General features: G+C 35.8%; 2 protein-coding genes and 3 non-coding genes across 5 annotated transcripts; all 5 read right to left on the bottom strand.

The window, feature by feature from the left end:
• Positions 1-235: 235 nt before the first annotated feature.
• On the bottom strand, positions 236-374 carry LOC122007644. Its single transcript, XR_006119094.1, has one exon. It is a non-coding gene; the product is annotated as a small nucleolar RNA snoR74 (small nucleolar RNA).
• A 198-nt stretch (positions 375-572) lies between these two features.
• Positions 573-656, bottom strand: LOC122007635. Its single transcript, XR_006119086.1, has one exon. It is a non-coding gene; the product is annotated as a small nucleolar RNA Z102/R77 (small nucleolar RNA).
• A 77-nt stretch (positions 657-733) lies between these two features.
• On the bottom strand, positions 734-835 carry LOC122007634. Its single transcript, XR_006119085.1, has one exon. It is a non-coding gene; the product is annotated as a small nucleolar RNA Z101 (small nucleolar RNA).
• Positions 836-11,202: 10,367 nt separating this feature from the next.
• LOC122004519 lies at positions 11,203-12,660 on the bottom strand. Its single transcript, XM_042559395.1, has one exon. The coding sequence runs from the start codon at positions 12,658-12,660 to the stop codon at positions 11,203-11,205; it is 1,458 nt and encodes a 485-aa protein (XP_042415329.1).
• Positions 12,661-18,638: 5,978 nt separating this feature from the next.
• Positions 18,639-23,689, bottom strand: LOC122003908 (ABSCISIC ACID-INSENSITIVE 5-like protein 2). Its single transcript, XM_042558881.1, has 3 exons — positions 22,613-23,689; positions 22,448-22,519; positions 18,639-18,823 (listed from the first exon to the last, which is right to left on the bottom strand). Exons 1-3 carry the CDS (start codon positions 23,246-23,248, stop codon positions 18,743-18,745), a joined length of 789 nt encoding a protein of 262 aa, XP_042414815.1. The 5' UTR covers positions 23,249-23,689; the 3' UTR covers positions 18,639-18,742.
• Between the last annotated feature and the right edge of the window lie 3,544 nt (positions 23,690-27,233).

The following is a 27,233-nucleotide window of genomic DNA, read 5'->3' as shown; positions in this document are numbered from 1 at the left end:
ATCTAAGTTAGCAATTCAATCAAATGACTATAATTTTATCTATGCAAAACAGCCATTTGGCCAATCAAGAAGCAAATGAGGATGCATGGTTATCAAAGGAACCTTTACAAAAGGTTACAACATAATATTTTTTTTCAGTTCGTGTTGTACAACAAATTTCCAGGGATCTATCATGCTTTAAACAACCAATAATGATCATAATAAATTGAAGTAGTTAAAGTTAATTTGGGAGAAAAGTTGTGTCATTGTTTATTGAACCTTCTTTCATGGAATAAAAATCTCTGAAGGTTCACCCAATAACAATGAGATCAATATTCCTAAAGTTTTTCGAGAAGCTTGCTACAAGTGAAAAAAGAACAAGCCCCTGGTTGTATATTTAGGTCAACAGCTGTTTTTTGTTCAAAAAATTCCGATCAAAATAATCCTACACTGAAAACTATAAGAAAAACACAAAAAGATTCATTAAAAATAGAACTTCAAAGTTATCACGCAGAGAAGTACGAACTCCATCTCAAAATTTAATTGTAAGTAGTTGTTTAGATTAAAATGTCATAAAGATAGTAAAGACCAGAGGAGATCAGATAGAGCTAATACATTTTAGCCATCATATCGGCCATCAAACCAATAGGGAAACTAGATAATCCATCATCATCTCAATTCCAATTCATAGACAATCACGCAAACCATTTTCAAATCAGAAAATGAAACCCGATAAAAGAGGATAAAAACAGAAATCGGGTGTCAGATCTCCAAGGTGATATGATAGGTAACATCATGAATACATGCTTCAGACGCAAATTACCCATTAAAATCAATGAATCATCATCCGCCCAGCTCACAAATATGTATACATACAAGAATTGAATTGATCGAAAAAAAGAAAGAAAAAACACCAAATACGAAAGAGTTGGAGAAGAAGAGATCCGTCAAAACCAAAGATACTCATCTCCCATTTTAAGCTGTACATCGATCAATGATAAAAACAAAAAGAACAAAAAAGATCACTAAATAGAAGAAATTTTTAAAAAAAAAACAGAGATGTGTCCTGGGAATGCCTAGCGGCGTCCGGTTGTTTGCCAACCTTCATCATCCATAATGCGGAGAGCGAGATGCGTTGCCCGAATATATAGAGGGTGTAAAGCTAGGGTTAGAGTTCCGTCCACTTGAGACGATCTGAACCGTTCATCAGGGTCAGGTGTACATCATATCTGACGGCCAGTATATTACCTTTCTAAAAAAGGGGAAAAAAAGCTTCCGATTTTCTCATGATTTATTATTTATATAAAAAGTTATTTTTTAAACGACCGTCGAGGCGAACTTCTAGGCACTGCCTAAGCGGGAAACACATATCAACTGCATTATCTCAAGTTGAGGTGGTATTTTAAGTGATAACTCACCTTCTTTCGTCATTATTAGTCTAGAGTCGTTATTACTACCATTTCATCATCACAACAAATTCGGATGCATGACTTGGATCCGACGATAAATTTAGATGTGTTGCATGAGCCTCGATGTGGTGTTTGGTCCTACGATGTGTCCGGACACATCGTGCAAGACCGAACGCATCTCCCGATCTTGGCGACGAGTCTAGAAGCGTCTCTCGAGCCCAACGATAGACCTCGACACATTGCTCAAGCCAGTGATGCATCTGAACTTATCGCGTAGTCCCCACGAAGTGTCAAACTCATTGCCCAACTAAAATAAAGTACACGAGTAAATTGTAAGTTATGATTTAATTAAATTACTTTATGTTAATAATTTTAATCAAATCCTAATTATTGGGATAATTTAAATAAATTTAATTAAAATTTAATATAATTATCCTATTAATTATATATATATATATATAATTATTTTTTTAATTTTTAAACATTTAGATTAAATATTTAATTTTTAATTAATATATTTGATTAAAACTAAATAATACAAAGAATAGTAATTATTTATAATATTATTTATTTAAAAATAAAAGATATTTAACCCCTAGGTAATGCCTAGGTACCGCCTAATAAAAAGTTTTTTAAAATGTTAATAATATTAAAATTTAAAACTGAGTTTATTATTTGAATTTAGGCTTTGATATCTCAACCCAATTTAAAATCACTAAATTTCATTGGAAGTTCCTGTTCATCAATCTAAATTTTTTTTTTCCAATGTAATCATCCTTAGAAGAAAATATGACATCAATTAAACTTAAAAATTCAAGAACTAGGCATGGATATGTCGAAAGACGTGTACACATAATGTCATTCCAATCAAAAGAACTAATCATCCAATCTATATCGTCCCTAATACCTAACATCTTCATAGTAGTTGGATCCATATATCTAGTACACATAATTTTTCTAATGACAAATAAATCATATCTAGCTTTTTGTTATTGATTTCAAAAAATAATATGAAATTCGTTGTCGTTACCTTCGTCGCGTGCTACCCTTTTGCCTTTGCCCTTTGATGAAGTAATGTTTCCTTTACCCTTGTCTCCTTCCAGTGCATCTCCTTCGCTAGATCCTCCACTCCCTCATTGGAGCCTTTTCAAGAGGTGAGACATGAAGAAAGTTTTTGTGGGTAGAGGTGGATCTTTAAGAAATAGGAGGAGGAAGAAGAAAAAAAGTAGGGACCTAGATCTAGATCTTGAAAGAGAGGAATCGTAGATCTAGGTATTTGAGGTTGATGAAAAGGGATGAGGGAGAAAAAGGATTTGGAACAAAAGGAGATGGAAATTTGGGGGGGGGGGGCGGGAAGGGTGGAGGTGTTTGGCGGTGCACACGGGTGTGGCACGGTTGTGTCTTAAGGGCACAACTCAACTGAGGGTATCGCCGCAAAGCCTTGCCGTTTGGCACGACCCCTCCCCCTTCTCGGCCTCGGTCACACGACCGTGTCAATCGACATAGCCCATGTCTTCTTCCTCTTGGGTGGCCTCACACGGTAGTGTTAGTTGACACGGCCAGCTAGACCCGACCCCGGGCCGGGTCTGGCCCGGACCCGGCCCTGGCCCGTAACCGGGTCACGGGCCAGTTGCCCGTTGTCCCGGTTCGCCGGGTAGAACCGGAACCGGCCCGGCTGTTGGTTGCTACTCGGAAAGCCTATAGGTTCCATTGTACAAAAATTTTGTACAAAGGTCTGAACCTTTTCCTAGCTACCATGTGTTCTTTTAAATTAAATTTTGGATCTCCTGCGGAACTTAACACGTTTGATCCAAAACTTAATCTATTTGTTCTTTTAGGTTTTTACTTGGATCTCCTGCGGAACTTAACACGTTCGACCCAAGTCTCCTTAAGTTATTAATTCCATTAAATATCAATTTCCATAAAAGGTTCCCAGTACTGACGTGGCGAGGCACATGGCCTTCTTGGATATGGGAGCAACCACCACCGACTAGACAAAACCTTTAATAGAAAGCTAATATTTAATTTCCTAAAATAACTTTAGGTTAACCAAAGAGAACAATCAAATCACAAGGAAAAGAAAGAAACAAAAGAACACAACCTGCAAAAACCATATTCGAAATACTAGAACGTAAGCCTCTTGTATTTGGTATTATTTCCATAAATAACTAGCATGATGCGGAAATAGAAATTACTAGTTATACCTTGTAGAAAAACCTCTTGATCTTCTACCGTATTCCTCTTCTAACCTCGGACGTTGTGTGGGCAACGATCTTCCAAGATGAGAAACCACCAACCACCTTCTTCTCCTCCAAGCAAGGTTCGGCCACAAAGGGAAACTTCACCAAGGAGGAAAAACAAAATACTAACCAAGCTCCAAGAGATGCTAGCTTTCTCCTTCTTCTTCTTCTTCTCCGAGTAGTATCCGGCCACCACAAGAACTCCAAGGGAGAGGGAGAGGTTCGGCCACCACAAGAGGAAGAGAAGGAGATGATGGCCGGCCACACCAAGGAGCAAAAGAGGGAGAGGAATAATAGATGTTGTGTCTTGTGAAGGCACCCTCACCCCTTCTTTTATATTCCTTGGCCTAGGTAAATTAGGAAATTTAATTACAACAAATTTTCCTTAATTTCCTTGACATGATTTAATTGAGAAAATAAAATAATATTTCCCCAATTAAACAATGATGGCCGGCCACATCAAGAGGAAACAAATTGGACAAGTTTTAATCAACAATTAAAACTTTCCTTATTTGTTTCCAGAAATTTTAAAAAATAAAATTTCTCTTTAAAAATCTCTTCATGGTTAATAAAAGGAAATATCTATAATTTTAATTTTATTAACATGTGAATAATTTTAAAGAGAAAATAAAAAACTCTCCAATCTACAAATAAGGAAAGAGATCTAATCTCTTTCTTTAATCTTTTGTAAAACTTTTACAAGAGAGATATTTTAATTTTAATTCTCTTTAAAATATATCTTCCACATAATAATAAAATCTAAAATTAAATTTCTTTTTATTTAATTATGGCCGGCCCTACTAGCTTGGGTTCAAGCTAGGGCCGGCCACCTTTAGGCCGGCCCTAGCTTGGTTCCCAAGCTAGCTTGGCGGCCCCTTTAGGTGGGTATAAAAGGTGGGTATATGTGGGTATAGTACTCTATAAATAAGAGGCTACGATAGGGACCGAGAGGAGGAATTGGTTTGGTCTCCCGATAAAATTAAGCCCCCAACACACAACTTAATTTTATCAATGATAATTCATTCCACTAGAGAACTATCATTGAACTACCGCACCAATCCCAAATTACATTTTGGGCTCCTTCTTATTATGAGTGTGTTAGTCTCCCTGTTTAAGATATCGAATGTCCACTAATTAAGTGAGTTAACGACAACTCATTTAATTAATATCTAAGTCCAAGAGTAGTACCACTCAACCTTATTATCATGTCGGACTAAGTCCACCCGCAGGGTTTAACATGACAATCTTTATGAGCTCCTCTTGAGGACATTATCAACCTAGTATCACTAGGACACGGTTTCCTTCTATAATCAACAACACACACTATGAGTGATACCATTTCCCAATTTATCGGGTTTATTGATTCATCGAACTAAATCTCACCCATTGATAAATTAAAGAAATAAATATCAAACATATGTGCTTGTTATTATATTAGGATTAAGAGCACACACTTCCATAATAACTGAGGTCTTTGTTCCTTTATAAAGTCAGTATAAAAGGAACGACCTCAAATGGTCCTACTCAATACACTCTGAGTGTACTAGTGTAATTATATAGTCAAGATAAACTAATACCTAATTACACTACGACTTTCTAATGGTTTGTTCCTTTCCATTCTGGTCGTGAGCTACTGTTTATAATTTATAAGGTACTGATAACATCATCTTCTGTATGTGACACCACATACTATGTTATCTACAATATAAATTAAATGAACAACTACAAACAAATGTAGATAATTAGACCAAATGTGATTCTTTATTCATAATGAATGTTTACAAAGCTTAGGCTCTCAGTATACACTCCAACACCGGCAACTTGTCGGGCCGGTTCATGGGCTGTAAACCCGGCGAACCGCCGGTTAACCGGCGGGTTGAACCGGCGGTTCAGCTGCAAACAAATTTTTTTTTTTTTAAACGGCTTGAACCGCCGGTTAACCGGCGGTTCATAGTCGTTGGAACCGCCGGTTAACCGGCAGTTCGTAGCCGTTGGGAGAGTTTTTTGAGTATTTTTTTTCAACGGTTAGAATCATTTGACCGTTTTTTGATCAATGGCTATGATTTAGTGTCCGTTACTATCAAAACTCTATAAATAGAGAGCTCATTTCATCATTTTTCACACACATCTTCTCTACTTTTAATCTCATTTTTGTATTATCTAATCTCTACACGCTTTCGTTTTCAATTTTCAATTACAATGGAAGGAGGCCGCGGAGGTGCATCATCTCGAGCTTGGAAGGGAAAGCAAATAATGAATCCGCGGGAGAAGGACCCCAACATTCAATCCACCGATGATGAGATCGAGCATCTTCCGAATCTGACACCCGAAACACAAGGAAGTACCGATGCAATTACTTCTAAGGTTCGGGAACTTCCTCCTCTAAAGTCTTCTATTTTTACTAAACATTTTGAGAAGGTCACTCTTCCGTCGGGAGAAATGCGTGCAAAATGTAAGCACTGCAATGCTTCCTACAAATTCCAAGCTGGTGGCGGCTATGGGTCGTTGAAACGACATGTAGAAACGAAGCACCCGACGGAATATGGACTCGACCGTTCTGAAACACAATTATCAAGATTTTCTTCAATTAGCGGTAGTACCGATTCCGGATTATTTTTATATTCGGATAATAAATTAAGAGAATCATTAGCTAAATTTGTTTCCGTAGAACATCTTTCTTTTAGTTTTGGATCTAAATGCACATTTGAAGATTTTTGTAAAGAATCTCTTAATCCATGTGCTAAACGTGTTCCTAGGACTACACTTACTCGTATAATTAAAAATTAGTAAAACAAGGAAAAAAGAATTTAATTGATGAATTTAGTAAATTATATAATAAAGTTTCTTTATGTTCCGATATTTGGAGTGATCATTGGCAAACACATTCGTATATGGGTGTGACTTGCCATTGGATCGATAACACTTGGAACCTCCAAAAAAGATTATTAGCTTATAGAGTTTTTGATGAATCACATAATGCTGATAATATCGCACAATTATTATGTTTAATTTTAGAAGAATATGGTTTAACTCATAAAATATTTTCAATATCATTAGATAATGCTAGTTCTAATACCGCTTGTATAGATGATCTAAAATTTGTTTGTCAACCTATTATTGGAGGTTTATTTTTTCATATTCGTTGTGTATGCCATGTTTTAAATTTATGTGTTCAAGATGTTTAAAAATTTTAGAAAGTTATATTAAACCAATTAGAATTGTAATTTCTTATTTATGGTCTCATCCATCTATAATGAAATAATGGGGTAGGTTTTGTAAAATTAATGGAATGAGACCTAACAAATTTCCACGTGATGTACCAACACGTTGTAATTCAACATACCAATTATTACAAGATTCATTTCAATATAAAGAATTATTATGTTCATTTTTTGCACAAAACACTACTACTAATATATATTTATTTTCACAATAATGGAATATTTGTAGTAGTATTTGTGAAATTTTAAAAGTATTTAATGATGCAACCGAACAACTTTCCGATGTTTATTATCCCACTGCTCAATTAGTTTTAGAAAATTTTTCTAATATAGTATTATTTTTAAATAAACATATTAATAATGAATCTTTATCTCCTTGCATCTTAACTATGAAAACTAAATGGGAAAAATATTTTTATTTAATTCCTGAAATTTATTTAATTGCATTTGCGATCCTAGATTTAAATTAGAAGTTTTACAAGAAATGTTAACTTTATATTATGACGCTTTAATTCCAATTAAATAATCTTCTTCCCCTGATCCAGTTAATATTATATATAATGTTAGAATTTATTTATATGATATTTATAATCAATATTATGCAAAATATGGAACACAAATTAATATTTCTGAAATTCAACAAACTACTAGTAGTAATTTAAAACTTACAAAAGCACAACTCTTATTAAAAGAATGGACAAAACGTCTACGAGGATCCTCAAGTTCCACACAGGAACTTGAGAATTATTTTACGACTTCTTTTGATTTTAATGAAGCAGATAGCGAAAACTTCGATATCTTAAAGTAGTGGTCACAGAAGGCTTAAAGCTTTCCCGTTCTCTCCGTGATCGCAAAAGAAATTTTAGCTTGTCCAGTGTCAACTGTTGCTGTGGAGCAGACGTTCAGTGCCGGCGGCAACATATTAGATGAACGATGATCAACTTTGTCTCCCGACTCCTTGGAAGCTCAAGCATTACTGGACGATTGGACCAGAGCGGAGAAAAGAATCCAAGGAATGCAACTTTCAGATGACGAAGTTGAAGATTTTGATACTGAAGGAACAAATACGACAGGAACAGGAAATGGAAGTGAATGAAAATGTAAAAGGATAAAAATGTAAAAGAACTACGTGGGCTTTGATTCCCCTAAAGGGATACGTAGGCAACTTAAATAAGTGCAAGCCCTTTTTCAATAAATTTTAATTTCTAATTTTTAATGTTTAATGTTTAAGTTTTAATTTTTAATTTTTAATTTTTAATTTTTAATTTTTTTTAACATATTAATCTTGAACCGTGAACCGAACCGTGAACCGGCGGTTCTGAACCGTGAATCGTAACCGTCTTGGGCGGTTAAGGTTAAGGGTCGACCTGCCTGGAACCGTCGAATCGGCGGTTCCGAACCGGCGGTTCCGAACCGTCGAATCGGCGGTTCCGAACCGTGGTCAGGTGTACAGCCAGCTCCATTCTCTGCTCTGCTAAAGCCACACGGTAGTGTGAGTTCACACGGCCTATGGTATTTCCATTTCTGCCAGCATCACACGGCCGACCTTTTGACTTATGTAGTGGCTGGATTTTCTCCTCTTTGACTCCTCCGACGCCTTCACGCCCATCAAATAATCATGGCCAACTCATGGAGGCTATGCACAACCTGAAAACAAAGAGTTAGAAACAAATGAACTTAACTAAGGAAACAAAATAACAAACTGAAAACCAATTAAATGGAAATCCTTGGGCTACATCTCAAGAATGCTTGTTTTAGATCTTTAGCTCAACCCCATTGGACTCATTCAGGTGGGCGTGGATTTGAAAAGTATAGCAGTGAATTTACTTCTGCCGGCATGTCGTGGAGGTATTTTTTTAAACGCTGCCCATTTACTTTAAACTCTCCGTGCTCTTCGTTCCAAATATCTACTGCTCCAAACGGATAGACCTTCTTGACTTGGAATGACCCTATCCATCTTGATTTTAACTTTCTAGGAAAAAGTTTCAATCTTGTATTAAACAATAATACTAAGTCCCTTTCCTTGAATTCTCTGCGTAGAATATCTTGATCATGTCATCTCTTTGTTCTTTATTTGTAGGATTGGCATGTTCGTAGGCATCCATCCTCAGTTCATCAATTTCATTCAATTGGAGCTTCCTTTTTTCTCCTGCTAACTTAAGGTCCATGTTAAGCCATTTAATCGCCGAATAAGCCTTGTATTCTAGTTCTACTGGAAGGTGACAAGGTTTTTAATACATAAGTCAAAATGGGGTCATCCCAATTAGAGTTTTGAAAGTAGTACGGTATGCCCATAGGGCATCATCCAACTTTAATGACCAGTCCTTTCGTGAATTGGGTGCTATCTTTTCTAAATTGCTTTAATCTCCCGGTTAGAAATCTCAGCTTTTCCACTAGTCTGGGGATGGTAGGGCGTTGCTACTTTGTGGCTTACTCCATATTTCTTTAGTAAATTTTCGAACTGCCTTTTAATGAAATGTGAGCCCCCATCAATAATGATTACTCTGGGTACACCAAATCATGAAAAAAAATCACATTCTTAAACAGTTTGATCACTGTCTGGAGTCACTAGTAGGAGAAGCTATGACTTCTAACCATTTCAACACATAGTCCACTGCTACTAAAATATAGTTATTTCCATGCGATGAAGGAAAAGGGCCCATAAAATCCACCTCCCATACGTCAAACAATTCTACTTCAAGAATATAGTTTAATGGCATCTTGTTTCTCCTAGTGATGTTTCCAATCTTTTGACATTGATCGCAGGACTGCAAATTTTTTTTGTATCTTTAAATAAATTCGGCCAAAAAATCCTACTTGTAAAATCTTCGTTGCTGTCTTTGAAACCCCTAAATGCCTGCCTTAAGACGATGAGTGGCAATGAAATAGAATGTCTTTGACTTCGTCTTCTAGCACACACCTTCGATAGATTTTTTCTCCGCATTTCCTATAAAGCAATGGTTCATCCCATATGTAATGTGTGTGCCACCTCATGGAGGTTACAAATCTCCTATTTAATGGCCACATTAAATGAGAATGGAGGTTACAACTCCATTGAGTGGCCGGGCACTTATTGTGAGGAATGAAAATTTGATTTTCATTCAAGGCATTGATTTCATCTTCTTCCTCTCTTCTTGCTCTCCCTCTCCTCCTCCTTGGCCGAACCATCTAAGGTGCTAGCACACCTTTGTTTGGTCTTCTCCACCTAGTTTGTTCGTGTCGATACTTCTAGAGGATCGTACACTTGACGATCTCGAGATCCGGCGAACCGTTGGACGAGCGGGATTGCGAAGGGCATCGCATCGAGGGTAAATCCTTTTTCTTTGTAGATTTAGTGTAAATCTAAATTAGAAACTCGTACACGTATCGTTTTTGTTTTATTTTACTTCGCACGGATCCGGTGGCATGGGAATTGGGGTTTCTGCAACGCGAAAAAATGATTTTTGCGGTCCGAAATTCCCAACACTAGCATCGGTGGAGAAACAAAAAGGGCGTAGGAAACCTTCTTAGGGTCTGTGGCAACATCCCAGGTGAGGCTTTTGAGGGTAAGGTTTAAATAAAAGTGAGAGTTTAAGACCTTGTCTTCCTTCTTATATGCTAAGTCATTAATTACATTAATTTTATACATATTTATATCCATATATATGGTAATATATTTAATTCATATTATAATTTCTTTTATATATATATATATATATATATATATATATATATATATATATATATATATATATTATAGGGTTTATATTATATATATTATTTATACTTTCTTTCTATATACAATACACGCTACATAAAATTTTAGTCTTGTATTTCTTTTTTTTATTCTTGTTTAATTATATATTCTATATTATATTTAATATATCCTATTATTTTCTTAATTTGATTAATCCAAATTCCATAATTAAAGGTTAACTTGATTAATCCTAACTAACTCATCTATTTAAATTTATAATTCTTAATAAAATATGAATTCTAATTAAATTTCAATTACTTAAATAAATATACTTAATTAAATAACTTCAAAATCTAATTAAATTACAATAAATCCAATAAATATCCTTAATTAGATAAACTCAAATTATAATTAAATTATAATTTAACCCAATAAATCTCATTAATTAATTAAGTGGTTTCGGGCACTACACTTCACGTGTGGTCAAATGTCTACATTTATATGCTAAGTGTCATTCTATCCCTAAACCATTGTGGAAAATCTCGCTCATGGTATTGGAGAAGTTGATTTGAATGAACTTTATGTGACAGAAGTTGTAGATGTTCACTGCAGAAACAAATAATTATTTTACAATTGTATAATGAAATATAAACAATAAAATTACATAATGTAAACACTTACTTCCTATATTGGTCAACTTCCTTACAATTGTTGAGAATATACCAATGTGCTTTCTTATACAAAGTCAAAGGCAATTTCAGATTATGTGGATTGCCAAATACTCTTGTTTGTTGTGAGAAAATACTTAAGTTGCATGTTACTGGTTGAACATCTTGGTTTCGTTCTGACCTACTAAATCTTGTCTCAATTTGACTCATATATAAGGAACTGAAAGTCAATGCCTCATTTACAATATACCCTTCTGCAATAGATCCTTCAGGCCTTGCTTTATTACGAACATACCTTTTTAGTCTGCCCAAATATTGTTCAAAAGGATACATCCATCGTGAAGAAACAGGTCCAACTAACATAGCTTCACGAGGTAAATGAACTGCCAAATGAACCATAATGTCAAAAAATGCTGGAGGAAATATTTGTTCCATCTTACATAATATGAAGATTATTTCCTTCTCCATTTTACATAAGTCCGCTAAGTGTAAAGTTCTTGCAGTTAGCTTTTTGAAAAAATCACATAACTCAATTAGTGTGCGGCATATGTCTTTTGGAAGGAATTTTTGTACGGCCACTGGAAGTATTCTTTGCAACAAAACATGACAATCATGTGATTTTAGTCCATGTAACTTTCCATCATTTGCATTCACATTTCTAGATATATTAGCAGCATATCCATCAGGAAACTTCACGGATTTTAAAAATTGACAAAATTCACGTCTTTCTTCTAATGTCAATGTGTAACTTGCATATGGTTTACTAAATTTGTCTCCAACTTTCTTTAAATGCAATTCACTTCTAATTCCCATATCCTGCAAATCTAACCTTGCTTTAAATGTATCCTTTGATTTTTCATCTATATTAAATAATGTGTCAACCAAAGCATCACAGATGTTTTTTTCTATGTGCATCGCATCTAAATTGTGTCTCAACTTTAAATCTGGCCAATACTTTAACTCAAAAAATATAGACTTTTTTACCCAATTGATTTCATCCAAAGATCGCTGCCGCTTTTTACTTAATGTAGGATCCTTACTGAATGTCACTTGGGGTAATGCATTTAACTGTGCTAAAATCTCATAACCATTAAGTCTTCGTGGTGGTCCTTCTTGTTCAACCTTTCCATTGAAATTCTTATTTCTACGCCATGGGTGTTGCACATTCAAGAATCGACGGTGGCATGTATAGCATATTTTACTCCGTAATCTTTGGGATTTAGTTTCGTCAAGACATACTGGACATGCTTTATAACCCTTTGTGCTCCATCCAGATACTGTTCCATATGCTGGAAACTCATGAATGGTCCACATCACAGCAGCATGTAATTGAAATACTTGTTCAGTTGATGCATCATATGTTTCCACCCCATCATCCCATAGATCCTTTAGTTCGTTGATCAAAGGTCGCAAGTACACATCTATCTCTTTCCCAGGTGATTTAGGACCAGGAATTAAAAGAGACATTATCAAATATGATGGCTTCATCATTTTCCATGGTGGTAAATTATAATTTACAAGTATAACAGGCCACATAATATAAGCATTTGACATGTTTCCAAATGGATTAAAACCATCAGTAGCCAACCCTAAGCGAATATTTCTTGGATCACTAGCAAATATTTCATGTGATGTGTCAAATTCTTTCCATGATTCACTATCTGCTGGATGCCTTAATACACCATCTGTTTCAACCCGTTTTTCTTTATGTCATCTCATATCTTTTGCTGTATGTTTGGCAATAAACAACCGCTTAAGTCTGGGCTTCAAAGGAAAATATCGAAGAATTTTCTGAGCATTCTTTTTCTTATTCATCCCATCATACTTGTATCTGGGCTCCTTGTACACTGGACATATATCTTTATTCTCGTGTTCACACCAAAATAGTATACAATCATTCTTACATGCATGTATCTTCTCATATGTCAATCCTAACTCTTTTAACATTTTTTTTTGCTTCATAATGATAGTTTGGAATCGCATTCGGTTTTGGAAATGTCTCTTGCAATAACTGAAGTAGCATATCAAAAGATTTATTGCCCCACCCATTTAACACCTTCACATGCATTAACTTGACCAAAAAACTGAATGCGGAAAAATTAGTACAAGTGTGATACAACTCTTTTTGTGCTTCTTCAAACATTGAGGTATAACTTCCTCTAATATGATCTACATTAATATCATCTAATTGAGGTCCACTGGTATTGATATTTTCTGCATTTCTTAAATCAGTAAACATATCTTCAAAATCATCTTCTTGATCATGTTCCTCTTCATTGATAATATTTATATTAATAGATGATGTAGTAGCTTCTCCATGAAAGTTCCAAACTTTGTATAATTTATCAAATCCCCACCTATAAAGATGCCCTCGAACATAATCTAACTCATATTTAAACAAATTGCCACATCTTCGACATGGACAATGAATTTTAGATAAATTCAAACTTATCATATAATTCTCTGCCACCTTTAAAAACTGATTTAGTCCATTTATATATTCAAGTTCAATCCGATTCTCAATCATTATTCAACTTTTATCCATATTTATAACCTGATTAACAATATAAAAAAATTCAATAAAATAATCTTAAAATTAATTAATAGCATCAAAAGAACCCTAAAATTATCATCTAAGCATTAAAATAAAAAATTATCATTATCATCTAAAGATAGGCTTGATGACTAAGAAATTTTCTACACATGTGGTCTAAAATGACTATATTATCATCTATCATTATCATTATCATCTATACTATAAAGAACTAAACTAGATATTATCATCTATACTATAAATGACTATATTACCAAAAAAAAATATTACAATTCTAAACTAGGTAGGCAAGATTTGACACAAAGCTAAGATTAATTTTAATTACCAAGCTAAGATTTGACACAAACATGAGGAGTGGACGGGGATAACAAAAATGTAGGCAAGAGATCACCAAGGACTAAAGAACTAAACTAAACAGAAGTACATAAAGATGAATAAAAATGAAAAACACAACTGACAAAAGGTTTCGAGTTTCAATTAATGTTCACTCCTTCTGTGAAATTAACATTATCTTCTATACTATGTACTCCTTCTGCGAAACCAGATGAACTGAGATGTTTCATGTCTACTATGTACTTTTGAATCAAATCAAAAACTAAAGGAACAAGAAGAAGAATAGTTCATGTTTGAATGAAAAAGAGCCAGCTTTGACGCAAAGAGGCACGATTATAATAAACACTACATTACAAGCCTATTTGGTGGAAAGAACTGATGTGAAGCACGTTCAAGCGGAAGAACACAAATCCACAGCAATACCAGGAGCAGGAAGGCGGGAAGAGTCGCCTCGCCGGAAGGAAGGAAGAGTCGGGGCGTTCGGTGCAGCGTCGAGGGAGTCTCGCCGGAGGAAGGAGGACGCAGGAATGAGCGAGGAAGAATCCCGGAATCACCGAATGAGGGAGGAAGAATAACGTGTGACGGGAGAAAGAAAGGGTCGACGGGAGAAAGAAAGGGTCGGCGGGCAGAAAGGGTCGGGGGGAGAAAGAAAGGGTCGGGGGAATTAGGGATTATAACGGATATTAGCGGCGAAATTGATAAATTCGTTGCTAATATGTTAGCGACGAAACCACCCCTTTTTGCCACAAACATCTATACTTAGTCATGAAATTAACAATTTCGCCGCAAATCTTTTAGCGGCGAATTAATTCGCCGCTATATTCGTTGTAAACATATATTTTTTTTTAAAAAAAAAAAATCATTTTCGGCGAAAACTAACACTTTTCGTCACAAACGTTTTAGCGGCGAATTTATTCGCCGCTAGATTCGTCGCAAACATATATTTTTTTTAAAAAAGGAAAATGTTCGCGTCGATACTATATTTAGTCGCAAATACCGTTATGTAGCTACGATAGTATGTTTCGTCGCTAATAATTCGTCGCTATTTTCCTGATTTTTTGTAGTTCGGTAGATTTAATGCAATAAATAACAAACACGGGCTCAACTGAAGTAGTATTGTTAATATATCTAAATAATATGGTTAAGCATAAACACAAGGGAGGAATTGTTTCTCTAAAATCGATCTCTTTTTGTTATCTGATAATTCATTTATGTAAGGCATGCAACAAAGCATTAATATGCATCAATGTAATGGACACTCAAATTTAATTTCTCTCTCAATCATAACCTCCCTCGATTTAGGCTAAATAGTCTTCTCCCTCAATTTAAGTTATCTATTTAGTAACCTTTTGTATTCCAGATTAGACGATTACCAACTTAAATATCAATATTTCTCCTCTATGTTGTCCCCATGGGATAGTCAATTGGCTAGAGATCATGATAGATTTATTATAATAAAACATAGATCAATTTTTGACTGACACGTGTTAGAAAAATTTCTCCCTCCTTCTATTCACTTAATGGTCAATTATAAGTTGACCTTGTCATTTATCTCTGATCAAATAACTTAGAGACGGACTATGATGAACTCCTACATAAATATAATCACCTATACTACAATATTTATCCTTTTTGTTGCTACACACAAAATACATGATGTTATAGATAAAAAAACATGCATATCACAATCATGTAAAATAAGCATGGTGATCACATAGACAAGCATTTAGGCACTTAATCAATTTGTAAGTTCATGTGATTCACTTTATCATCAAACATTTGCATATTTTCTTGTTCATAAGTGGTAAACGACCCAAAAAATTTTAAAACAAAACATAGGAAAAAATTTCATCAATTATTATAAATCAATAAATTATAAAACATGATCCTGAGTAATGGTGCAGTGGGAGGATATTTTTTTAGTTTCTCATGCATCTAATTATTTAGTCCGAGTTTTAATGAATTAACAAATACATTTTTCTTAATAAACGGTTGACCTAAGAATACACTGGGCTGATGGATCACACGTTACGAGTGTTTCCCGATTTATCCCTGATGGCCAGTGCAAAACTTATGTGGGGTCGAACCAGTTATCTCTAGGATTAGTCGGTGTAAGCTAAATTCCTGGTGCCAACTAAAAAAATAAAAATGAAATATAAAGCATGATTGTGCTTAAATTGCAACTTTCTAGCAATGCCCCTCGCGATATGGTACAGTGATAGAGTGCCCATGTAGTCTTCTAGATATTTACAGTTCGATTTCTAGTTATGGCACATTATAAAATACTTTCCTCTGATGACAAACCTGAGATGTTGGGTTGCTGGATCATCCATTTTGAGTATTTTTAAATTTATTCTTATGGTCGATAAAAAAATTTCATAGATTTAAATTGATCATCCCTAAAATTAATCCCTAAAATTAATCGGTTCGAAAGATTATCTAATATCTCATGTTAGCTAAAATTAAAGTATCATTACCACATATCTAAATGCCGAATATTCAAAATAAGTCTAAGGATGTTATCTAATATTATTATTCTAGTCAAATGGAAACTTGCTAAGTCAAGTAAACTTTTATTTTATAGAACTTTAATTTTAAAAGTTCATTAAACAATGTATTTTTAAAAGTATATATATTTGCAAATATATTTTCCAATGCGAAAATAATTTTTCATGTAAAATAAAATTTATCATAATTTTGATGCAAGTCTAGAATGTTCAAAAGTTTCTATATTTTAATTTTACAATGTACATATCATCATCGTATAATGAATTGTTAACTTCTATCAATTTGATTCCATGAATATTTATGTAAACAATGAAATCGTCACCATAACGTTTTTTTTGTAGGACAGTTTCATACTCTTTGAAAAAGATCATAAATCATGAAAACATTTATCCTAATATAGTGATCACTCTTTATATGAGAAAGCTCATACACCCAGTTAGATATTTTATAGGTGCTAACTCATATACAAACTGCGTCAACCATGGAATTTAATTACATGAATATTAAATTTTATGATTAAGACTTGATTGGATAATTCCTAAATCATGTCTAAGTGTGATCATGTGCATTATAACTGTGATAATCAAACATGCTATTTTGATTTTACTATATCTTGCTGCTCAAATCGCGTAATCAACTAATCATCATACATGGCATATAAACATAACATATATATGCATGCTCTTAGGAAAAGAAATTTCTTCCATACTCTAACTACTTGACGGTTGACTATAAGTTGACATTATATTTTATCTTCATTTATATAATCTGGGGACGGATTGTAAGAGATGCTTAGAAGAGCATAATCACTTTTTTTATTATAATACTACAATAACATATATTAAATGGTTTAATTTGATCAAATTATTTTGATACGTTTGATAAAAGGTTTAAGTTATAATATACATCAAATATGTGGGATTTGACAAAGAGCACATGGAGTTTGCAACTTTGCATAGCTTATGAATCCATGTGATTGAGTTGACTCGGGGTTATTGGCCTAGTATGAATTGGAACATCCGAGAGATCATAAATTTCTTATGAGGTTGACTTTAGGAAGAGGAACGTGATATTATTGTTGGCTCCATGGTTCGATGGCCTATAACTAACTACGTGTACTTAGCGGTGATCAACAAAGAATGACTCATGCATGATAGTAAAAGATGAAATTCACCACCTAACGACCTTATACAGTCGGCCCCACGACTATATACGAGGAGGTAAATCGGAAGTTATAGTTTATTAGTGCAGGAAAAGATTTTTTTTCCTCAGGACCAAGATAACGAAGCATGACTTAGAGTATATGAGGGATTGAAAGATTCCTGGCAATGCAGATCTCCAAGGCAATCAAACAGAAGATATATTTCATAGGTGAATGGTAAAGCATAAGGTGTGGGGCAAAAACATAGTGTGTTTGGTGCACTTGAAGGATTGAGGGCTTGATGTGAAGTAGACTTGAGGTCGATATAAAACATCAACAAGATTAAATACCTAGAGATAAGAAAATTATGATAGATTACAAGTGAAATGCAACATTGGATTTCAATCTTTAGGCAACTAATCACTAGTGATGACATACGTACTTAGCTAGGTAGAGGTTGATCAGGTAGAGGTAGAGTACCTATAACTTGAGTTAAGCCTTCAACTAAGAGATTGTTTGTTCTAAATAGGTAGTGGTGGCCACAAAGACTAGCCAGGCTACAAATCATGAGCTGAACATGAAGCTTACCAGATCAAAAATTAATGGAGGAGGAGAATATCTATAACTTTCCACGGCTTCAATATCTTGCCGGAAGCCATGAGTCTCCATTGCCATGGAAACTAGTTTACCAAATGCTTCTTTATATAAGAAAAGAGCTCAGGTTTTTGAAAATGGAATTTTAAGCCTCAGGCTGATATGAACTCTGAGTCAAGCTGTTAAAGGAATGTAGAACAAAAGATGCATATCCTATATTGAAATACTCTATCATGCTCTTTATCGAATTAAGTGGCTTAGACTAATATGGAATCAGAACTCCGAAAACTAACAGATTTAGGGAAGAAGCGTTGCAATCCAATATTTCAAGGGCAGGTCTGTAACTGATTCAGCATGCAAACAAGTAGTCTCCATACAAATTCAATAAGCTAAATCACACAACTCCCTCCCCGATTGGATCAGACAGGTGCTGAACTTGTTCGACGTAGTTGTTGCTTCGGGTAAGGCTGCGGAATAAACTGGATCATAGCATCCGACTCCTGTACATGCATTCAAAAAGAAGATATATCATTGATATATTCCTGAAGCAATGTTCTTCTCGTTCACTCCAAGGGGGTCAAAAAAGAAAGGTTGTAAAATGAAAGAATGTAGTTTTAACTGAACTCTATATAAAACTTCATACGAGTTTCTGCAAGAATTTCACCTTTTCACTTTATTCCTTATGTACGAGTCTTTCATGACAATAGGAAAATAAGGTTATATTTCTATATTTCAGAAGACAAAAATTGTAAGCTACCACTTCTTGGAATAGTGGAACTAATATTATTCCTGCAATATCCTAAAAAATCAAGTCGATTCTTATGCAGATAAACATCTGAAATTTTTTTCGTCTCTGTTTTTGCTTTTTGTAGCCTTCCCAGGTAAATTAGGTTCAACTAGTACGTATTCCTACATTCTAAACATAGTGAGAACTGAGCAAAAAGATTAACTAATACATCAGCTATATGTTTTCAGATGAAATTCTGTTGTATGATTGAAAAGAGAAAAGAATTCCACAGTAAGATAACACAAAATTCCTTTAGGTGCTACAAAAGAATGCCAAAAGTTGGAAAATCAGATATAACTAACATATATGTAAGAAAAAAATAGACAAAATCAATAGTAAAACATCTGAAACTGAAGCAAGATATAATTTGAGGGAGAATGTGCTACAAGGAAATTCATAAGTGAAAATAAAATAAAATAAAATAGGGAATATTGTACTTCTGAAATGAAAAAAATATTTTTTCAGGGAGTTGTACTTTTAAATAGAATTTGTTGGTGCAATCAGGTCCTAAATTATCAAATTGACTGAGATGTATTAATAGATGGCAAAGGATTTAAATTAAGCTTGTTTGTGAGTCTATGTGCGCAATGAGTTTGCAAGAACTTGATAAGTCATAGAAGTACCAACAACCACTAAATAGTTGTTTACAATGACCCCATATTTTGAATTTCAGACTGAAGTTGATTATAGTTGACTAAAGCAATTTGAAATGTAGCCTTTGGGCAACAATTTGAAAATTGTCAACGAAGGACTATAGAATGCCTCATCTATAGGCTTTGGTAAAACTTCTCTCTCACATCTTCATTGTATATTTCTTGTAGAGAAGTAATTTTGTTGTATGAGATTTGTCCATCTACAAAGGAGACTCGTTTACAGTGGGTTTTTCATTCTTGGTAGGTTGTGGAGTAGGACTTGGGATCTAAAGAATGTTAAACTTGATTTGTTATCATTGATCTTTCTTTGTGCTTACATTTTATTATTATCATTTCTTCTATGTTAGCACGAGCATGCCTCAATATCTAACAAGATTTATTTGTCCTTGCGAGAACATGCAAGAGAAAAGGATAACTCTTATTCCTAGGATTGAACATGTTATTCAACTCCCTCTAGTATCCAATCATGTCATTGAATCGATTTTGATATGGTATGTTATAAGTTGATCTAGAGATGATGTGACGGTCAAAGTCAAGGTGAGATAAGGTTAAAGTCATGATGAAGTGGCAATTCAAGTCAGAGTGTATGCACCTGAAGCCCGGGTTAAGCCCCTTAACACTAAGGCTCCAGTAGTCGGTCGGACTCAAGAAACTTAGTTCCTCATTCCTTGGATATAAGTCTCTCGGTATACGATCGACCGACTCTAATAGTCGGCCTGACTAGGAGAATTTATCACCCCACTTGATGCTAAGATATATAAGATAAACTTGAACGACCCTAATGTCGGCCGAGCAAATAGGTTTTAGCTCCCCATTTTCCAAAAGTATTCTCTCATCACACAACAAGACAGTATTTCCTAACATACAGCTAACTAGGATGAGATCCGATCGGACTTCTAGATCCTAACATATAACAGTTCAAAGGGCAAGTCTTGTTACATATGGTTGCTTAGTCTAAAGTGTCGAACAGACCTAGAGATGGGCTCTCCACTTTCAAGCAACGACACTCTCAGTATATAGCCAGTCGGACTCACTGCCATTCAGACTTAGAGGGCAGCTCATTTCTCACTATTACAATAAAACTCAATATATAGCCCCGTCAGCCTGGAGGAACTCGATTCCCCATTTTTATTAGTCTCTTATTACATATAGTCGGTCGGATATGTGACTAGTTGGATTACACTCAAGGGACACCATTATCAAGAAATCATAATAACCCGTCAGAGAATAATATATATTCATCAGGGAATATTCTAATATTTGACACATATAGGCAATAAAACCTTCTTATAGTAGTGACTACTCAGCTTCTATCATTATTGTGGGGATTATAAAAGACTGTTTATACACATATAACAGAAGATTCCTGGTAGCTAGGAAGACTATATGCCTTCCATTATCTGAATATTCTTGTCGTCTCATTATTGCGGAGGTTATGAGAGGCGATATAAAAAGTGGGGTTCTCTCTGTTGGCGAAATATGTTGTATGTTTGATACTTTATGCTTTACGCTTGAATACACAATATTACTATTCATTTTCTCTACTTTTCACTCGGCCACCGTACTGATTTGAGCGTCAGAGGGCCTATGCTAGGGACTCCTTCCATGGTTTTCGCCCTAACGTTCTGTTTTCTCTTTCGAGTGTGCACAGAGAGGAACCGGAAAGAGTGCTAGGTGCCATCATGTCTCCCTAGTAGAGTCATCTCCCGATCAACAGCAACGCCACCTGCCTAGCACATCATCTATTGCTTTTAGACAGAATCAGATTCTAACCGGTCCAACCTAATAGCTTATACAACTAAGGAACAATGGATTTTGGGTTGTAGCCAATATTTTAGCTTGATCTCAAGTTAAGTTTGAATTTTCAAGTAGATTCAGTTGACTGAAGGTCATTCTTAATCAGCTAAACTCAACTGTCAATGGTAAACATTCTACTAAAAAATAGAAAGGTTTTGTTTCAACTCTACTTGATTAGAGGAAGGAGTTAATTGCTTCAAGCTATTTAGTTGACTAGGTAGTAGATTGTTTTGAAATAAGGATGTTTATAAAGAAGACTTCAATTAATTGAAAAACTATAGTTAGAGGATAAACATGCTATCATGACGGTTGGAATTGATTAGAAATGATTTGAGTCGATTGAAAGTTTGAGTAGTCGTCTAGAAAGGTTATGAGTTGACTAACAAATTAGTTATGAGTTGTTAATCAAAGTAACATTTGCAAACGAGAAATCAAATAAAAGAGGGAGAGAGAAAAGGGAAAAAAATAATAATAAATTCAATTAGTCCTAAGGGTGATCGGTCAATCCTATAAAAATTTTTTTTTATCGATTATTCGTATAAATCGTGAGAAGAAGATTTGTAGGGAGAGAGAGAGAGAGAGACGGAGAGAGAGAGAGAGAGGGAGGGGGGAAAAAACCAAACATGAGAGCAGAGAAAAGGTGCCAGCACATGTGATGACTAGGTAAGCATATAAATAAATCCGAAACTCTAGACCACCAACTAACCCAAGAACACACCTAATCAAACCCAAATCATCTAACTTGGTTCGTCTCTAACTCAATCAAACTGAATCCAAATCGAGCCAAGCTCAATCTAAACTAGATTCACACATGATCTCGAACTGAAAGCATCAATTACTTCCTAAACCATCAAGATCAACCTTAACATAATAACACAACAACTTACCTTTTGCTGCTTCAACCTTTGATTTTCTTCTTCGAGGCTGGAAACTTTCTTCTCCAATTCATTGGTGTAAGCCTGAGAGTGAAAATAGAAAAATAGATGAAAGAATTAACGATAAGATGCGATGCACACGAAAGATATTAACGACGCATCATTTTGCAGTCTTGCCTGCTTCCTAGCTCGAGAACGGGCAGCCGACTCCCGGTTCTTGATCATTCTCTTCTGCCTTCGCTCCACTTTCTTCTTGGCCACATCTTCGAAGCGCCCCCTTTTCCGCCTCGGCGTTTGCGGATCAAATGGCGAGGAGTCGGCAGCCTGTGGCTGGGGCGCAGGCGGCTGACACACGTAGTTTCTTCCCATGACGGTCTGCTCCTGCTTCTGGGGATGGCAGTGGTGCAACGAGTGCTCCGTCGGGCCCAACACAATCTTATTCCCGCAGCCCTCGTTTGTCTCGTCTCCGGCCACTCCGGCCCTGCACAAGAAGTCCTCCAGAGTCATCTCCCCTAGACGTGGCTGCTGCCTCTCCTTCTCTTTCCCCCGTTGGATGTGCCTCCACACCTCGTCCACCGTCTTCTTTCTCATGGCGCCGGCGCCGGAGTCGGCCGCGGGGGAGCGGCTGTCCTTGCCGGCGGGGAAGACGTTTCGGAGGAGGTCTTCGAGGTTCATGCTGAGCAAGGGCCCGCCGAGGTGGTCCTGAACTTGGTCGAGAGTGAGGTTGCAGTCTAAGCCCTGCCTGCTCAAGCTCTGGGATTGCGCATCTTGCTGAGCTCTGCCGGCGCCCTGAGTTGCCATGGCCATGCCCATTCGCTGCCGGTGCTCGAATAGCTCGATTCCTCCAAGTCTAAGTTGCAACAGAGGATTTTAAAATTTTCCCACAAGATGTCACTATCCAGTGCAATTTCACTACTCTGTCTCGGAGGAATCAAGCCAAAGAACCGAGCATGAATTAAGAAACGAGAAGTATGGCACAACTGACGGGGCCAGATCAGAATCTTGCAGCAGCAGCAAAACAAGAAGCAGCCATCTTCCCAATGGAAAAACACTTGGCGGGTACTAAACGTGCCAATTGGTGGATAGAGAGTCCCAAGAGAGAGCAACTGTGGGTTATGGGCTTTGTATATGGCTTAAGCTAAGTGAGGAACACCAGTAAAACTTGGCCATCAAATTCCATTTCTTAATTCTCGTGAAACCTCTCATTCGTTGATAAGGGTCAACCTTGAAAGGTGAAAAGAACAAGTTCCTGTCCTCATCATTTGATAATTCCGATTTTTCTTATCACACTCTCGTCTTGGAAGACGAGGAGAACGAAGCACTTCCAAAAACAGGCTTACATTGCCTATAATTTGGCATAGGCAAACACACCTTTTGTCTTCATCGCTATATATTGCACCCAATTGGACTCTACTCTTTCTATGGTTGCAATCTCTTTAGTTTCCATGTCCTCGTGCTCCTCTAATTTGTAGAAAACATTCGTAGGACACAACAGAAGCAAGTGAGGAATCTAATTAGGTCAAGTTGCACTAATTAACTGTATTATATATAGCTAGCTTAACGTCTGATCAAAGTAAGCAATAGTAGATTGAACATCATAGACAGCACAAATGTATACTCATAAATAAATGTAGTGCTGGAAATATTAATGGGGGAGGGATAAGGCAAGTGTCACTGACAGAATTGCCTTCAGTGGATTAATCCCTCCAACCTTACCTTTAAGCAGTGAAGGAAAGGTAGTGGCGATTAGTTTAACTTGAGAGGGAATAATTAAAGGTAGTGGTGAACCAAAGCGTATGGTGGTTATGATGAATGGTATGCCCTCCCCCTACTTATATATTTCCAAAAGGTGGGAGTTTCAGTTTTCTTAATCAGATAGCAAGGCTTTTAATTAATTATTCAACGAGGCTAAGGAATCCCCTGCATGCCATGAGACATACTTTGAGAGATCATAAGCGTGCTTTACGAAGAAAGTGGGTCACGTGCGCTTGCCACGAATGGCAAGTTCCAATAGTTGTGTCTAACACAGGTTTGCCAAATGAGCTTAATTTTACTTCAATTTCTTGAGTAGCCATTTTAAAAATCTCTTATTGATCAATCTTAAGGTTTTCCTATATTTTGAGATTTTGAGTGGGCAACTTTTAGTAATTTTGTCAGTTTTTGGGAGTTTGTTCATTGCACTGTGTGTATTCTATATTGGGCGTATGTGCATATTTCACTGCCAAAAATTTTAGAGTAGCCACGAGCATGGGGGTAATAGCGAACCTACGATTAAATTGCTTATCTTTCTCTTGCTAATTTCTTAACAAATACACACATTAGAGTAGAAATAAAATCAACATATGCAATTAAAACATGCCAAGTTGGACACCAGTATTTATTTGGTTCACAATCTTCATGTTGCTATTCTAACACCAGTACTTTTTTCGAGACCGAATCCCTATTCCATTGTTTGATTCTCGAACAAATCAGATCTCCAAGATGCATCACAGCCCACGTGGCTTTTTGATTGATCGCATGTCTTTTTTGGTCGCTTGATCCTCTAGATAAGAGGAGTTTATTGTGCACCGATTGATGGAACATATTTTTTTTTGTTGATCGAAAGCTTTAGTCAATTAAAGCCATGATCCAATTGCATATAACTCCTGACTCAGTCGAAGTTGAATCTATCCTTCATCTCAATTATAATTATAATTTCCTTCTGACTTCTCATCTTTCAGATACACATCGAACCCTCTAGCTTACTCCTTGTGTATTCTTCTCATTTCATCAGTATACCCTTCCACCAAGTCTCTTCTACTTCGGATACACCAAGTCCATTGGTTCTTTTTCTGTGACATCCTTCACGTTTGCTTGTGTCTTCTACTCTAAGTTTGATTGTCTTTGATACTCTTAATCCTTTCGGTCCCTCAGTTGTTCCATATTAGGACCTATGTAAACTAGAGGAGGTGGTAAATAACTCCAATCGCTTCGTCTCAATCTTATGCTCATTGTTTCAATGCGCAACAAAAACTTGAATCCAAAATCGACACCGCATGCACAAATTCAAGATTGACTTGGTAGCTGCCTCTTAGGCGACTAATCCAAGGCATACTTCTAGTGATCTTCCTCCACTATGACTTTTCTCCTTTTTGAAAACCTTCCAGAGACATAGAAGCCTCTTAAAATCTTGTCCTTATAAGAACATAACAATACAACAACAAAATAAGATATAAAAGCAAATACAAGAATGTAAGAAACTTTACATGGATCTTGCTTTTGATACTGTTGATTGCTTGAGAATGTCTCTTGTTGATATGGAAATACACTAGCACTTCACCTCAAAATCTCCAAGAACCGGCCCCAAAAATCTCCTAAATAACCTTTTTTATAGTCTTTAAATTGGGGTTGATTTCCACCTATTAGTCGATTTATATGTCGAATCCCATCATTAAACCTATATAACGAATCTTTCTTGACCTGTTTGACCACCATTACTCGATTGATGAAACACATCAGTCGATAGATGTCATCAATCGAGTTTAACAATCGAATTGACTTCCTTCTATTCAGTTCTAATCATCATCAGTAGACTAATGCTATCAGTCGAGCCTAACAACCAAATCAACTTGTTTTTATTTGGTTATGATCATCATCAGTCGAATGATGCAACTCATCAGTCGACTGATGCCATAAGTTAAGTTTAACAATATAATCAATTTGCTTTTATTCATTTTTTAAGCCATCAGTCAACTGATATTGAGTAAGAAATATAATAAATCTCTGAACGAGCTCCGTTTCGTATAAAAAATTATCTCATTATGATATTTGAATCAAAAGTTATAGTTTTTAAAAATTTACTTTGTCGGGGCTTCCTCGATGTCGGGACTTCTGATAAATCTTAACCTACTAGGGGTTCATTATTGCTTGATATCCTGTCAACCTTGACCTTTCAGGACTTCACACCTTATGCAAACTCCTTGTTGGACTTCTGACTGCCAAATGTCCAATCAACTGTGACTCACTTGAATTTTTTCTTGCCAACTATCTGTTGAACTTCTAATGACCAAGAGTCCGGTCAACCATGACCCACTTGAATTTTCCTCTTTCCAACTACTTGTTGGACTAAAGCAAGTGTTTAACTTTCCTCTTTCTAACTACCTATTAAACTAAAGCAAGTGTTTTATTTAAAGTTGGTGTTAATGATTACAAATTGCTTATTATACTTTGGACTACAAAGTCAAAGATACTAATATCTTGGTAACATTCTGACTAACTCCTCAACCTGAAGTTCCACCAGAAGAAGCAGGTGTTGTGGTAGCTATCAAATCTTCTATTGGTACATGGACAACTATGTGGATTGATGGACTTACCTGTCTTCATTGTTACAAAGGGCAATTCTTGTTCGGTCAACCATGACTCACTTGGACTTTCCATCTCGTGTCAACTCCATATCGGACTTCTGACCGCTAAGTGTCCACTTGACCATGACCCACTTGGACTTCATATCTTATCAAGTATTTGGTCAACCTTGACATACTTGACTTTGTGCACAACTAACTTAACATATTGATCGACTACCAAGTATCTGATCAAGCTTGACTTACTTGACGTCTCACTTGACTAAATAACATATTGATCAAACATCAAAACCCCAACTCGAATCAACTCAAGCTCGATCAAATTGGTCAACCTTAACTAAGGGGTTGATTGCACCAATAATCTTTTCCCTTTTGATATTTGATAATATGTTTAAGTTAGGCTAACTCATTAGCCCAACATCTTACTTCTCATGCTAAGGCATGAATGAATATTTTTT

This window comes from Zingiber officinale, chromosome 7B, assembly GCF_018446385.1.
Source record: "Zingiber officinale cultivar Zhangliang chromosome 7B, Zo_v1.1, whole genome shotgun sequence".
Lineage (NCBI taxonomy): Eukaryota > Viridiplantae > Streptophyta > Magnoliopsida > Zingiberales > Zingiberaceae > Zingiber > Zingiber officinale.
This window is presented reverse-complemented; position numbering and strand designations above follow the sequence as displayed.

Coding starts and splice junctions, on each gene's coding strand:
- LOC122003908 (XM_042558881.1), bottom strand. CDS start 23,248: ATGGGCATGGCCATGGCAACTCAGGGCGCCGGCAGAGCTCAGCAAGAT. Junction 22,520..22,612: donor GTTCTCGAGCTAGGAAGCAG/GCAAGACTGCAA, acceptor TTTCACTCTCAG/GCTTACACCAATGAATTGGA. Junction 18,824..22,447: donor AAAGGTTGAAGCAGCAAAAG/GTAAGTTGTTGT, acceptor ATGCATGTACAG/GAGTCGGATGCTATGATCCA.
- LOC122004519 (XM_042559395.1), bottom strand. CDS start 12,660: ATGTCTCTTTTAATTCCTGGTCCTAAATCACCTGGGAAAGAGATAGAT.